The 14,305-nt window shown below is 31.6% G+C and overlaps 1 protein-coding gene across 1 annotated transcript; it reads right to left on the bottom strand.

The window, feature by feature from the left end:
- Positions 1-419: 419 nt before the first annotated feature.
- LOC132637092 (protein neprosin-like) lies at positions 420-2,732 on the bottom strand (the record flags this gene model as incomplete). Its single annotated transcript, XM_060354239.1, has 6 exons — positions 420-725; positions 848-901; positions 1,044-1,199; positions 1,740-1,904; positions 2,017-2,115; positions 2,601-2,732. Coding segments are annotated over 6 exons (678 nt in total), but the record flags the coding sequence as incomplete, so codon positions are not given.
- Positions 2,733-14,305: the final 11,573 nt, after the last annotated feature.

Below are 14,305 nucleotides of genomic sequence, written 5' to 3'. Positions count from 1 at the left end.
TTAAAATGCAAAAATAAGGCAAACGCATATACATGAGACTATAAATGTGCACTTAAACCAATAAATACTCGCTAATCGCAATTTTGCAGCTTTCAATTAACTCGGATTTTTTTTTCACTTGAATAATTAAAAAACAATAACTTTAACCAATAAAAATCCTTAAAAAAAAGAAATTTCAAATTAAGAAATTTCTTTTTTTTAAGGATTTTCTTCTCGGCTTTACAGTTTTCTTAATTTGAAATTTCTTTTACACTTGAAATACTGAACTTAGAAATTTCTTAATTTGAAATTTCTTTTTTTAAGGATTTTTATTGGTTAAAGTTATTGTTTTTTAATTATTCAAGTGTAAAAAAAAAATCCGAGTTAATTGAAAGCTGCAAAATTGCGATTAGCGAGTATTTATTGGTTTAAGTGCACATTTATAGTCTCATGTATATGCATTTGCCTTATTTTTGCATTTTAAAAAAATATTTTGTGATATATTTAGGGCTTGTTTGGCCATGAAAATTGTGAGTGTTTGAAAAATATAGTTTTTGTTTTCAAAACAACTGAAAAACTTGAAAAATGCACTTTGAGTAAGTTTAAGTGTTTATCTGGTCACCTTATAAGTTTATATGCCTATCTTACAAAACATGTCAAGTTTAAGGGTCCATCTAGGTATTAAGCCCACGGTTTACTAGTACAAATCGCGGGCATAGTGTATTGAAACAATGTGTATTGCCAGCCTAATAAACGTAAAGTATATGCATGAACTTTTCTCAATTGAAGAAAATGACTAACTAAAGGAAATATTAGCTAGTGTCATGAAAGCAAAACGAAAGGCACTAGATTACATAAGACAACTTACTTGAAAATGAGCAAAAAGCCTAGTTTTAGTATCTCCATAAAGAGTCAGATCCACCTGAAACAAGATATAGGTCTATCATGATGATTGGATTGGATTGGAGCTCATTGGGAGACATTCAAAAAATTAAAATTAATTTTAAATAAATCTATTACAAGTGAAATAGTTAAATTATCAATGTACAAGTTGCTAAGCTTACTCTCCAACCAACTTGTAAAATGTCTGGTCCATTTTGAATTTTCAATCGACTTGCACTGTGCTGTTTACCTTCAACATGAGGATTATATATATTAGTTGACATTCCAGCTCTTGTAAACCTGTAGTATTGATTTTCTTGAATTCGAACTATAGCAAGCTGAATATAGACATGAAAATATTTGTTAAATTATTGCAGAATACATAAAATTTAACCTATTTAAGATATATTATCTTAAAATAATTATCCTTCCCCCCCCCCCCCCCCCCCCCTTCATTTTGAGTACAACAGTAGCATTAGAAAAAGTGGGGAAAAGGAGATCTCAATATAGAATTTGATCCTTGCAAATTATAAGAGACGTGATACAAACAACCAAAGTAACTTCAAAATTTCAGTATCTACTATTTAACTAGAAAATTAAGTGGTGATAATATTATTATACAATTCAACTATTTATATACCTTGTATCCTTGCGACGATATGTATCTTCCTTTTGACTCACTTTTGTTGTTAGTCTGTGTAGAAGCAATGAAAATGTATGAGATTTGTTGCAATGATGGACAAATATAAATTTGTTTACTATGACCTCTTTTTTATAATTATATATTTAGTGATGCTTAACATATTTGATTTTATAAATGAAATCATGATTCTATTATTTAAGGTAAAATAGTAAATTAATGTAGCATTATCTCTTACGGTAGTCAAATTAGTGACATATGTTACATCTTCTGGTGGTGGCATGTTTCGTTGTCTAATAAGATCTTCTTTAGTCAATCTTCTAATAGGAACTGTTCCAAAAGGACAACCACCATCTTTTGACCATATCCTCGATGACCAATCAGTTGCAAAAGTACTTGAATTCTGCTTTGATCTAGCTAAATAGGTTTCATCTGTCCATCCAAAACTCAAATTGTGTGTTAACAAATAATATTCTTATTACAAGGTTAAAAGTAAAGAAGAGAGAGAAGTAAACACATGCCTCCGGATGAAAATTGTGATTCTTTAATAGTGGATGATTAAATGCTGGTTGTTTGTAGAAATTCACGCAATTATATGTGTCTCCATGTTGACTCTGAGAATAAAAACTTTCATGAAATAAGAAACTTTGACTATCCAATATAATTTTTTTGTTATGCATACAAAATTTTACCAAAGACAAAAGGAATAGAAAGGCCTGTAGATCGTTAACACTATTCCAAACTTTCACATAGTATATCGATATTTTAGTTTCGAAGGTCAAAATGAGACTTTATCAAGTGATTGTGATGCTTTTCCTAAACTATTGTAAAATATAAAATCACTGAGTACGTTAAAAGTCCTAGATGTAGAAGGTTCAAAACTTTCAAGTACAACACCAATTAATAACTTTTAAGTACAACACCAATTACAAAAAAATAAAAAATAAAGTCAATTAACAGAGCATTATTATTTTAAATTCTTCGGGAACAAAAACTACGGGACGAAGTATATTTATTTTTGTTACAAGATATAGTAACGAGTACATAAATCACTCACAAAAATTTATGAATACAATGATTTCTTCCGCAGAGTATATACCTTAATAATTTTGACCGATGGCTTGTTGAGTAGTTTAAGCTGCTCCTCCAACTCTAAATCTTTCAGTTTAGATAACTTTATTTTTCCTTGAACTCCGTTATAACTCAGAAGAAAATACAGTATCAGTAAAGTTTGTCAAAAAATTCTTTGATGCATCAACATTGCCTGAAAAAAAATTGATTAAACAAACATGACAGAACCAAACATATTGCTAACTTAAGTTAGTTAATAAAACATGAAAACACTAAGCTAAGGACTTACTTGATTTATTAGATGTTTGAGAGCTAAAGTTTGTGAGCACCTATAGTACGGGGCAAATGTTATATAGAGGGGCATGCTAGAGTTTCAATTGCCTATTGCATATAATTAAATTGATGTAATCTTCTTTAGATTAACAAAATGTAAAGAAGATTTTTGATTGTGCTAATAAATGTTGATTGCTTCATTTCGGGTAAAATCCAAAAGTACAATTTGACCATATCTATTAGTAATAAAATTAATATAATACTGAAGTTACTATTAATAAAGGTTGACCTTTCACTTCTGAATAATATTCAAAAGGGGAAATGGCTATTTTGGTCCCTGAGTTATCGGTTATTGTGATTTTAGTTCCTGTATTAGTCGACTGAACATATTTAACCTTTAATTATTACAAAAGTGTAGTTTTCTTCCCCGGAACTAACAAAAGTTAAATATTTAACAGATTATCAAAACAGAAATTAAAAAAGAGCTTCACATAAGAATCAACTTGAATATGAATGATCGACTCTGCAAGAAATCATCACTGTTAACATAAATGCAAAGAGCTTCACATAAGAATTAACTTGAAAATGTATTATCAATGCTTCATTCATGTTCTGAACTTGAGTCTTGCTTATTCCTTAGCTCTAAGGCACTTTTCATACATGTTTAGGTTATAGTCAGTTCTCTGTCCTATTTGGTTATTTACATTTATGTTGGTTTGGTCATTGTGGTGTCAGTTTACTCAATATTCAAGTACGCATTTTTGATTTTTTTTTCATTTTATCTATCAGCATCTTTTGATATCTTATGCAAGTATTACTAACTATATATCTTGAGCCACCCTCCCTCTTGCGGTCCTTTGAGTGACTTTCTGTGATTTCAGGTTTTCTTCTTCTTGGCCTCTTAAAATATCTTCCTCAACCACTTCCATGGCTGGAGATTGGAGGTATATAATGCCCCACAACCCCCTACCTATATATGGCAGCAGCTAATAGGTATATGGACTGAGGTGTATGAATTTGAGGAGTCCAGTTCTCACGTATTGCTCTTTTTTCCCGGCTTCCATTTGTTTTTTTTTTTTTCCTTTTTGTTATTTAATTTATGTTTTTAATTGATAATCTGTTAAATATTTAACTTCTATTAGTTCCAAGGATGAAAACTACACATTTACAATGATTAAAGGTGAAATTTGTCAAGTCGAATAACACAGAGATAAAAATCACAATAACCTGATAACTTAGGGTATGCCTGTCAACCGGTTCCAACCGGAACCGGACCGGGAACCGGTTAGGAAACCGGCCGGTTCCGGTTCCGGTTAACCGGTTTTAAGGTCCAAACCGGAACCGGTCCGGTTTGGATTCGTTAAAATATTTTTTTTTTTGTTTTTTGTATTATATATATATATATTATAGTATTTATTTGTATATTGTAGGTATATTTACATATGTTATACAATTTTATAATTAAAGTTTAAATATTTACTGACTAACATCCTAACAGCAAGTCAGCAATACAGAATAGTGCTTTTCGTACACATATATATGTATAACTTACATATACTATATATACTTATATATATGTATAACTTAATATATATACTATATATATGTATAACTTAATATATATACTAAATATATGTATACATATCTACTATATATACAATATATACTTAATATATATACTATATATATTTATATAATATATATACTTATATACTATATATACTTATATATGTGTATAACTTAATATATATAGTATATATACTATATATACTTACTTATTATATACTTACTTATATACTATATATACTATATATACTTACTTATATACTATATATGTACTATATACTATATATAAGTAAGTATATATAGTAAGTATATATAGTATACTTACTTACTTATATATGTGTGTAACTTAATATATATAGTATATATACTATATATACTTGTATATATGTACTTAATACTATATATACTATATATACTTACTTATATACTATATATACTATATATACTTACTTATATACTATATATACTTACTTATATACTATATATACTATATATACTTACTTATATACTATATATACTTATATACTATATATACTATTTTTTCTATATATACTTAAAATATACTAAGAATATACTATATATACATATGTTTAAGTATACTATATAACTTAAGTATATTCTTAGTATATTTTAGGTATATTCCTATCTTAATAAAAGTAAAAATATAAACACAAGTAAATAGAAGAAAGCTCAATGAGCCATATATTTTATTCATTCTTGGATAACATTTATTTGCAAGTTGTATTTTTTTTTAACTTGCAAATAATACATGAGTTATACAAAAATAGTAGAATAATAAAATCACCAATTTTGAACCATTTCGTTAATTTCCCCCACATCATATTCGGTCATGGAAATATCTTCAAAGTCTTCCATTTGGTCCGGTCCACTAGCTATCAAATCTTCAATTTCTTCCTCTTCGCCTTGCTCCGCTTCTGAGTTTTGGTTGCGTCGCTCCGATCTAATCCAATCTCGAATGCACACTAGTACTTGCAAGCTAAAGCCGGATAATGAATGTCTATGGTCTCCAATTTGCTGTCTTCCTTGGCTAAATGCGCTCTCCGAAGCCACGGTTGATACTTGAACCGTAAGGATATCTCGAGCCATTCTTGAAAGTATCGGATAGCTTGCCTTGTACTTCTTCCACCATGCTAAGACGTCCACCTCATCCAGTTGGCTGATATCCACATTTGGCTGCATCAAATAAAAGTTAAATTCATCAAAGTTTGCAGTAGAAGAAGAAGTAGACTGTGAATGTAAAACTTTTAAACCCGACAAGCCCTTTTTGCTACTATGAGAAGTAGTAGGGCGTGGAGCAACTGGTGTAGCACGTTCTTCCAAACTAGAATAATGAGTAAAAACTTTTCTAAACTCATCATCAATAGCGAGATCGGCTTCAGCTAAAGATGGTTGAACTCCCTCTTCAATTTCTAAAAATGTATAAATTTGACTAACCAAATTTTTAGTATAAGACACTTTTAAACAAGGATTTAAAAGGGAACCCAATATAAATAAAGTTGGGATGGGAAAAAAATACTTCTTAAATTTGATTATCATTTCAAAAATAGCCACTTGATAATCGGGTTTATATTTATACTCTTGTAAAACTCTAGCTATTTCCGCTAAGTAGGCTAAAATTCCGGTTACCGTGGGATAGAATTGTCTAGAAAAAGCAAGAGTTGCATTATAAAAATTTTCTAAGAGTTCAATACATTCTTTAACATCTTCCCAATGCCTATAAGTTAACCAATCCTCACTATCAATATTATATTTCTTGTGAACTTGTTGTATGGGAATCCTATACTCATATGCTTGTTGTAGCATAATGTAAGTGTAGTTCCACCTAGTCTCAATTTCTACTTGAATTTTCCTAGGTCTAAGGTTATTTTCCACACAAGCATTCTTAAAATCTCTAATTCTTCCCCTATTAGCATTACAAAAAAGAAACGCAACAGCATTTCTAACTTTTTGAACAGAATCATCAAAATGCATAAGACCATCTTTAACAATTAAATTTAAAATGTGACAACTACATCTTACATGAAAAATATTTCTTAGAGGAGGGTTTATTTCTCTTTTTAAAAGATCAATTGCCTTTGTATTATTAGAAGCATTATCTAAAGCAATACAAAGTGTTTTTCTATAAATGTTAAAAAATCTCATTATAGTAGACATTGAATCGGCTAAATATTTTCCATCGTGACGACCTTTTCCTTCGTCGTATAAAAAAGCTATAATTCTTTTTTGCATAACCCAGTTGTCATCAACCCAATGACATGTAATAGCAAAGAAATCTAAATGGTTAATACTAAGACCCAAATCAGCGGTAAGACAAACATTACAATTTAAAGAATTAAATACATGGCGCAAATAAAATCTATATTTTTTAAACAAATCTATAACATCGGCTCTACAAGTACTTCTAGGAATACCCTCAAATAATGGGTTATAACAACGTTGAATGTAAGTAACAAACCCTAAACCCGAGGGAAAGGAAAATGGTAAACAATCATAAGCTACCATTTTAGCTACTTCTACGCGTTCTTTTTTCTTGTCATACTTAAAATTTCTACCGGTTCGTGGGTCTATCGTCATTTGAATCCCCCCACATTTGAACCCGTTTGTTCTCCCCAAACATCTATATGTTTGGTTCTCATATGAGCATTTAGTATACCCGTTCCACCATCCTTACCAGTTCCTTGCTTAAAACTAAATACTTGTCCACATAGGGTACATGTAACTGATTGATTTTCCCTATCCTTAGTCATAAATTTCCAAACTTTAGCTGTTGGCCTACGAGTTCTAGGCGGTTTGTCTTGTGTATGTGATTGTGCAGGACCTGTATCTCCTATAGGATTTTCGGGGGGTTGTGTTTCATCATCATCATCATCTAAGTCTTCATTAAAAGTGTCGGTAAAATGTTGTTGCATTGCCTCATGACCTAAAAGTGGATTATTTCCACCAACATCAATACCTAAATTAGGTGTTTCTTCCACAAATGTTTCCTCATTAAGCGCACCCCTAACAGTACGACTACTACTACCGGCACCACGTCTTAATCTCTTTGACATTATTAAATAGAAATAATTTAAATCACAATCAAATAAATCACAAGAAAATAAATTACAACAAATTAAATTGCTAGAATTAAATTGCGTAAATTAAATTTCAAAAAATAAATTGCTAGAATTAAATTGCGTAAATTAAATTTCGAAAAATAAATTGCTAGAATTAAATTGCAAAAATTAAAGATAGAGTTGGAACGAAGGTACCAAATTGCCGGAATAATTTCCAACAAAGCGAAGGCGGCTAGAATTGCAAATCCACCAAAGCTACTTCGGATTGTTGCAAAATCACCAACTCCACCAACAATATTATAATTGCAAAATTAATAATTGAAAGTTCAAACTATAATAAGACTTTGTGGCTAATTATTGCAAAGTAACTATAATTGAGAGATTGAGATTTGAGAGAAAGATGAAGAAGAGTGAATTGAAATGAAAATGAAGAAGGGTTTATATAGGGGTGGGGGAGGGGTTAAAGTGTTAAAAAAAAAAATTGGGGGCCAAAAATTAAGAAAATGACCATTTGGCAACGACCATTTTTGCAAATGGACCGTTGCCAACGGTCCATTACCGAGGCCCAAGTCCAACGGCTCTTTCCTTTTTTTTTTTTTTTTTTTTTTTTAAATTTTAACCGGTTTAACCGGTCCGGTTCCGGTTAAGAAAAATTTGGAACCGGACCGGTTAACTAATATCCGGTTAACCGGTTATACCGGTTCCGGTTTAACCGGTCCGGTTACCGGTTAAAACCGGTTACACGGAACCGGTTGACACCTTTGACTTAGGGACCAAAATAACCATTTTCCCTATTCAAAAAGAAAATTTGACCACAGTTTACCCCTCTCGACTCTTGTCAAAATTTATTGACCATATACAAAAATTGTTGGCACATTAAAAATGTAAGACAACATATTTTTGCACGGATTTTCCTTTAAAGGCACTGGTCTTTAATTTTTACCTCTCAAATTGATGGGTTTTTAATTTTTGTCCTTCGCTTAAAAAGGTGGTCGAAAATATTCGAGATTTTGGGTATGAACCCCCGCTCAGTTAAAAAAATAATAACTTCGCAAGGCAAGGCTTTGCTAAAAGTCTGCCTTATGCAGCAAAGTTTGCTTTAAGGCATAACTAAAGTCTGTCTTATGCGACAGACGTTGTCTTAAGGCATAACTAAAAGTGTGCCTTATAAGGCAAAGTCTGGCCTAATGTATGGAAAATACTCACAAATACCCTTCATCCAACTATTGGTCTAATAATACCCCGAACCTATTATTTTTTTCGCTCAAAAAAGCCATGTGACTTATTATGATTGATCACATATATTATTTAATTTAAAAGATAGACCCGCCCACTTTTAAACGCAAACCCGTTGACCCATTTAAGAAAAATAACGAATTTAACGTACAACTGATTAATGTTCATGTGTTGTAATGTATAATATTCATTACGAAATAATTAAGATTTATATACTTTAATATATATTTTTCCTTACAACACACAGTACTAAAATGAGATCTCATCGCTAATTCAATGGAGATAATTTAAATTTGCATTGATGTGATTATATTTGAGTACTAATCAATTTCCTTAATTGCAGGGATTCTATCATATTTGTTAGGTGACTCAATAAAGTTGGATACTCAATAATTATTTTGTTACTAGTATATAATTAAAACCATCAGCCACTTTCCATTCTCAGTTTATAACATTGGACTGATTCGATTGAAGGGTGAAAAACACATCAACTAAAGGAGAATTCAATAGAATCAATAATTCTTTTCTTCAACAGGTAAACTTTTTTTTTGTTCTAGTCTTTACATAATTATGGTTTATGTGAATGCATAATACTCAATAGAACTTGAAAATAAGAAGAAAGTATTTGGCTAAATTCTTACTATTCTGAATATTTTAAGCGATATTTGAACAAAGGGAAGAACCCTACATGTGTAATTCTCGCCTAATAAATTCTCACTAAAAAAAAAAAAAACAAGTAACACCGCCGAACAATTTCTGTTGCCAAACATCAACATCTGTCGCTTATCCTAGATAAAAAATTTGTTAGATACGTTTAGTTATAGACTAATGAGGAATTTCATAGCTAATTCCTATCTTTTTATTCTGCAAGAAGAAATTTCATTTAATTCATATTGATGGAAGAAAATTACTATTTTTGACAGTGATGGAAGAAAAAAGTGTGGATGCAGAAGCAGCGGACCATAGCCAATTTTGCAGAAAATTATGTCTTGCCTTTATGTTAAAGATGTTGCACAAATGAGTACATTCTCAAAGGCTTTGCATAGTGCTTGGAGTTCCATCCCCTAATTAAATTTTGGTGATAAATATATCCACCCGATACCAAATCTAGACATACCAAAGTTGGTGAATATTGTGGATCAAACTCTAGCAAATCGGCAAAAGCAGAAGGTTTCAATGCATAAGTTCTGGCTAGAATTACGATATTGTCATCGAAGTTATTGGAACTCTTATCTTCATAATTGGATTAAGACACTCATCTTGCTTAATATCAAAGAGTCGATTTTAAGTGTACGCTTGCCTTATGACGATCATGACAATCCTTACTACGTTTTGCCTGAAGAAATCTCTGCTGCTAAAGAACTAAATGTTCTTGATTTACGTGGATTTAAGGTTGAATTTCCCTATGATGGCATGAAGTTGTCATTTTTGCGGAAGTTTAAGCTCTCTCTCACGATTTTGGATGACCACTTTGTTCGAGCTTTATGTTTGAGCTGCAGTTGTTTAGAGGAACTAACTTTATATCAATGTCAGGGGCTAGCCAGTTTACAAATTGCGGGAATTTTACCCAAATTGAAGAAGATTCGATTGGATTTTCCTCATGGTATCAAGATCGCGGCACCTAATCTTGAAAATCTTGAAATCACGAGCAATCATTGGAAGCGAATTGAAGCAATTAGAATAACTGCTTGCAAAGCCTTGAAAAGTTTGTACCTCAGGAACGTGATCAGTGAACAAGAGATTTTTTCAAGTTTACCTGATCTTGAAACCTTGCACTTACTCAATTGCAGAGCATTGAAGATGTCAAGTGAACGGCTAGAGTGTCTTGTAATATTTATTTGGGTGCACTCTTCTTATCGATGTTGAATTAGATGTTGCTAAAAGTTAAACTCAGCTTATGCGCGAGACATAATATACGGTTTGATAGTCATTGGTACTCTAAGCTCGTAAAATTTCTTGGCAACTTCAATAGGTCGAAGGCTATTGACTTATGGTGTGAAAGTGTAAAGGCGATAGTTATACATAAAGGCATGAGAAAAAATTTGGTTCCTCCCCTCTATGGTACTGATTCCTTGCATATAGAATTTGAGTGTGTAATAAATTATAATTACTACTCAATTGTTGAAGTTCTTGATAGTTGGCTTTGGATTTCTCCTCAACTGGACACCCTATCTTTTCTCCGTTGGTATCCAACAAAGTTGAGTACCCTGAAGTTGATATATTATGATGGTGAGAACACCAGTTGCGCGTCTCTACTTTTGAGACGTCAGAGGCATAATAAGTTGAAGGAAATCGAAATGGAAAACTTTGCATGTACGGAGCAACAAGAGTTGAGAGATTATTTTTCACGTATGAAGTGTTGTCGTTGCATCCTTGTCGGATCATCTTAAAATGCACTATATAATCAATATTCTTGTTATCATTGTTTGCTGCTTTGCAGGTATTGAATCTTTAGTTGGCTTTCTGATCATATTAATAAAATTACAAGGTCTGGATCAAAACTATTCGGTTCTACCGAACCAGCAACTGAATCCGCCCCCTATAAGGCATAATCAAAGTTCAATTTTTCCCCCCAATATTAACCGCTTCAAAATTAACTTCAAACACGCGAGTCTGAAATTCTAAAAACTTGAGATATACGCTCACGATCATGGACGGGGAAAATTGATGCAGATGTTATAATTGGTCACAAATTTATGTCATATTGTTTAACTTGGTGTAAACACACGGTGCCGGTAAGTATTAACCCAAATTTATTTCCCCACCCTCTTCTGTATCCATTTTTTTCCTTTTCAATAAACGATGATGTTTGGACCAACTTGTATGCGTTTCGACTATTTCACCGAATACATGTTACTTTTCACCATCATATGTACCGAATAACTCATCTTACTACCTTTTTTGGCTATATAAAACTTCAATATGAATGCAATTGATAATTAAATATCAGTGAAATCTAAGAAGTTAAAAGAGGAAGCTATGGAAACAAAACTGTTCTTGTGATGTGCAAGTAAATTACCTTGTTAACAATGAATAGAGAAGATCCTAGTAGACACTGCTATTTAAACTGTGATATCTTAGTGGTTGAACTGTCCCTTGAGAATAAACTGTTTTATGATAACTTTGCACCATTTTGGCAATTGAGAAAGTCCATCAACAGATAGTGTTAGCAAGTATATAAAAACACAAATTGGAAAAACTAAACGAAGTGAGAAAAGAAAAAACGAGAGCTCAGCTGCACAATCTTTCATCTCAATATCAGACGAGTACAATCTGTGTCATATAAAGGCATCATCATTGGCTCTCAGGTTTCTGCACCAGCCGGGAATCGAACCCGGGTCTGTACCGTGGCAGGGTACTATTCTACCACTGTTTTTGAAAGCTGTATTTATGCTACCAGTATTTAATCATGTGCACTTTATATTCTTTACAAATGAATGTGGATTATGTGGTTAAGTATGATTCATTCATTGACCATTTTGGAGTAACGCAGTAGAGTTGCTCGATATTTGATGTCAAGAATGCTTAAGCGAGTGTAGTACTAGAATAATTTTTCTCGTAAATTCTTTGCAAACTAAACTGTTGTTGTGAAGTGCGAATACTAATTTAATTCACATTGTTAACAAATAGTAAGGTTTAAGATCCAAGTGGATCTGTCGGATCCACCCTTTAGGGTGAGGGACGCATGACACCCTCTAAATTGATAAATTTTTATATACTTATGTTGCAATTTGCTTAAACTAGGTTAAATATTTGATCCTACCACCCCAGTTGCAAATTAGATAAAGGAGTCATGGCTGGTAGATACAAGTTTGAATCTATCTTAAATATTTCCGACTCGCGTTTTTCTTTGTGCTTTTTAGTTCTTTTGTACCAATAATTCCCTTTTCGGCTCTCCGAATTTCCTATTTATCTTTTTATTATTTATATTGTCTTTCTTCTATTCTATTATTTTATCTGTGGTCTCTAGCGAGAACATACAAATAGAAACTTCAAAATCCCTTAAATTAAACATTTTTCTTAATCTCAAATCTGTGAGTATTTAAATCGAAAAACTTGGGTCTCAATGGGAGTTTTGGATTGAGATCAAAATTCAAATTATTTTTATTTTTTATAATTTCTTTTGTTTATTACTCCCTCCGTCCATGTTTACTTGTCTATAATTGTCTTGGGACACACAAAATGAGAAATGAATTGGAGCACCTAATAATATGGGTAAAATAGGTATAAAATGGTAAATTATGTCTTGATTTTTCAAACTATACAACTTACAAGTAAAAGTGGACATATATTTTTAGTATAGTGGACAAATAAAAATGGATGGAGGGAGTGTATTATAAAAAATTGTGCTATTCTATAATTGTTAAATTCAATTTAAATCACTCTACTACTTAAATTGTGATGGAAATTTTATAAGCATTGCTTAGAAAAAACATGAACTTTATGATTTATTTTTGAGAACTTGTAGTTTATCTAATTATACATTTACTTATGGGTGTAATTACCTATTGAAGAGTTTTTCTATTATTTTTCGTATTTTGATTGGTATAATTCTCTTCTTGAAGATGTTATTTTACTTGTGCAAGTTCATTTTTAATATACATAAAAGATGCAAGTCCCTTGGTGAAAATGTTGATTTTACCTTGTTGTTAATGGGTGTGATTCCTTATTTAAGATGTTAATTATGTTCGTTTCTTGATTTTTGAGATGTAATTTTCATATTTGCAAATAAAAAAAGCTCTATTGAGTTAACCTAAATAAACTAAAAAGAGATGGACCCGACCCAACACGTTCCTAACAAGATATACATTGAAGAAAATTATGGCATCCGGCACCTTCAAATCCTAATCCGCCTCTGCAAGTGAATATTGCTATTCGAGTGCTGATATATTTCTTTTCTACTGTATAGAAGCATGGTCTAGGAGACATGTTCTCTTCAGTTTTTCACATTTTGATATAGTGTTATGCCGGGTGTTTTATGTTGCAATTTTTACAAGGGATTGTTTATGTTTTTTGCTGTTTCTGATTTTTATAGATGAGTCGTTGCCTTCAATTTACTTATAGTTGCAAGTACGTGCAATTTTTCTTTTATTCCCTCAGTAACTCTTATTTCAAGAGAAATAAAAACTTGATTTATCCTCCACGGATTACTCATGCTTGTGGCATCCGGAGCAAGCTAGATTTTGTGGGCAATGAAATACTCATCCTATGTGAAAGTTTCAATTTTGGGCAAGGTAACAATTGTTGATTTTTCTGAAACATTCTTATTCTCATATGTTTTCGAATATAGTCATCTCTTATATTTACGGTTTAGTTTCTCTCGCTATTGAAATCTCAGTTGTGATTCGACGTTTACTTCAAATATCATATTTATGTTTTCAAATATAGATATACTATGTGATTTGCATTGTTTAGTAAATTTCGTAGTTGTAAAGCGATGGGAACCTTTCAATTACACCATGAGTAGTAGTAAAAAAGTGAATTGGTAGGCGCGGGTAAAATAAATTGGGTATGTGTGGTTTACAAAAGTAATTACATGCTTACATTTGCAAAAGAAAAAAAGCTATGTTCACAATAAGTT

Source organism: Lycium barbarum, chromosome 4, assembly GCF_019175385.1.
Source record: "Lycium barbarum isolate Lr01 chromosome 4, ASM1917538v2, whole genome shotgun sequence".
In the NCBI taxonomy this organism is placed as follows: domain Eukaryota; kingdom Viridiplantae; phylum Streptophyta; class Magnoliopsida; order Solanales; family Solanaceae; genus Lycium; species Lycium barbarum.
Note: the sequence above shows the minus strand (reverse complement) of the source record. Positions and strands in the feature narration are given on the sequence as shown.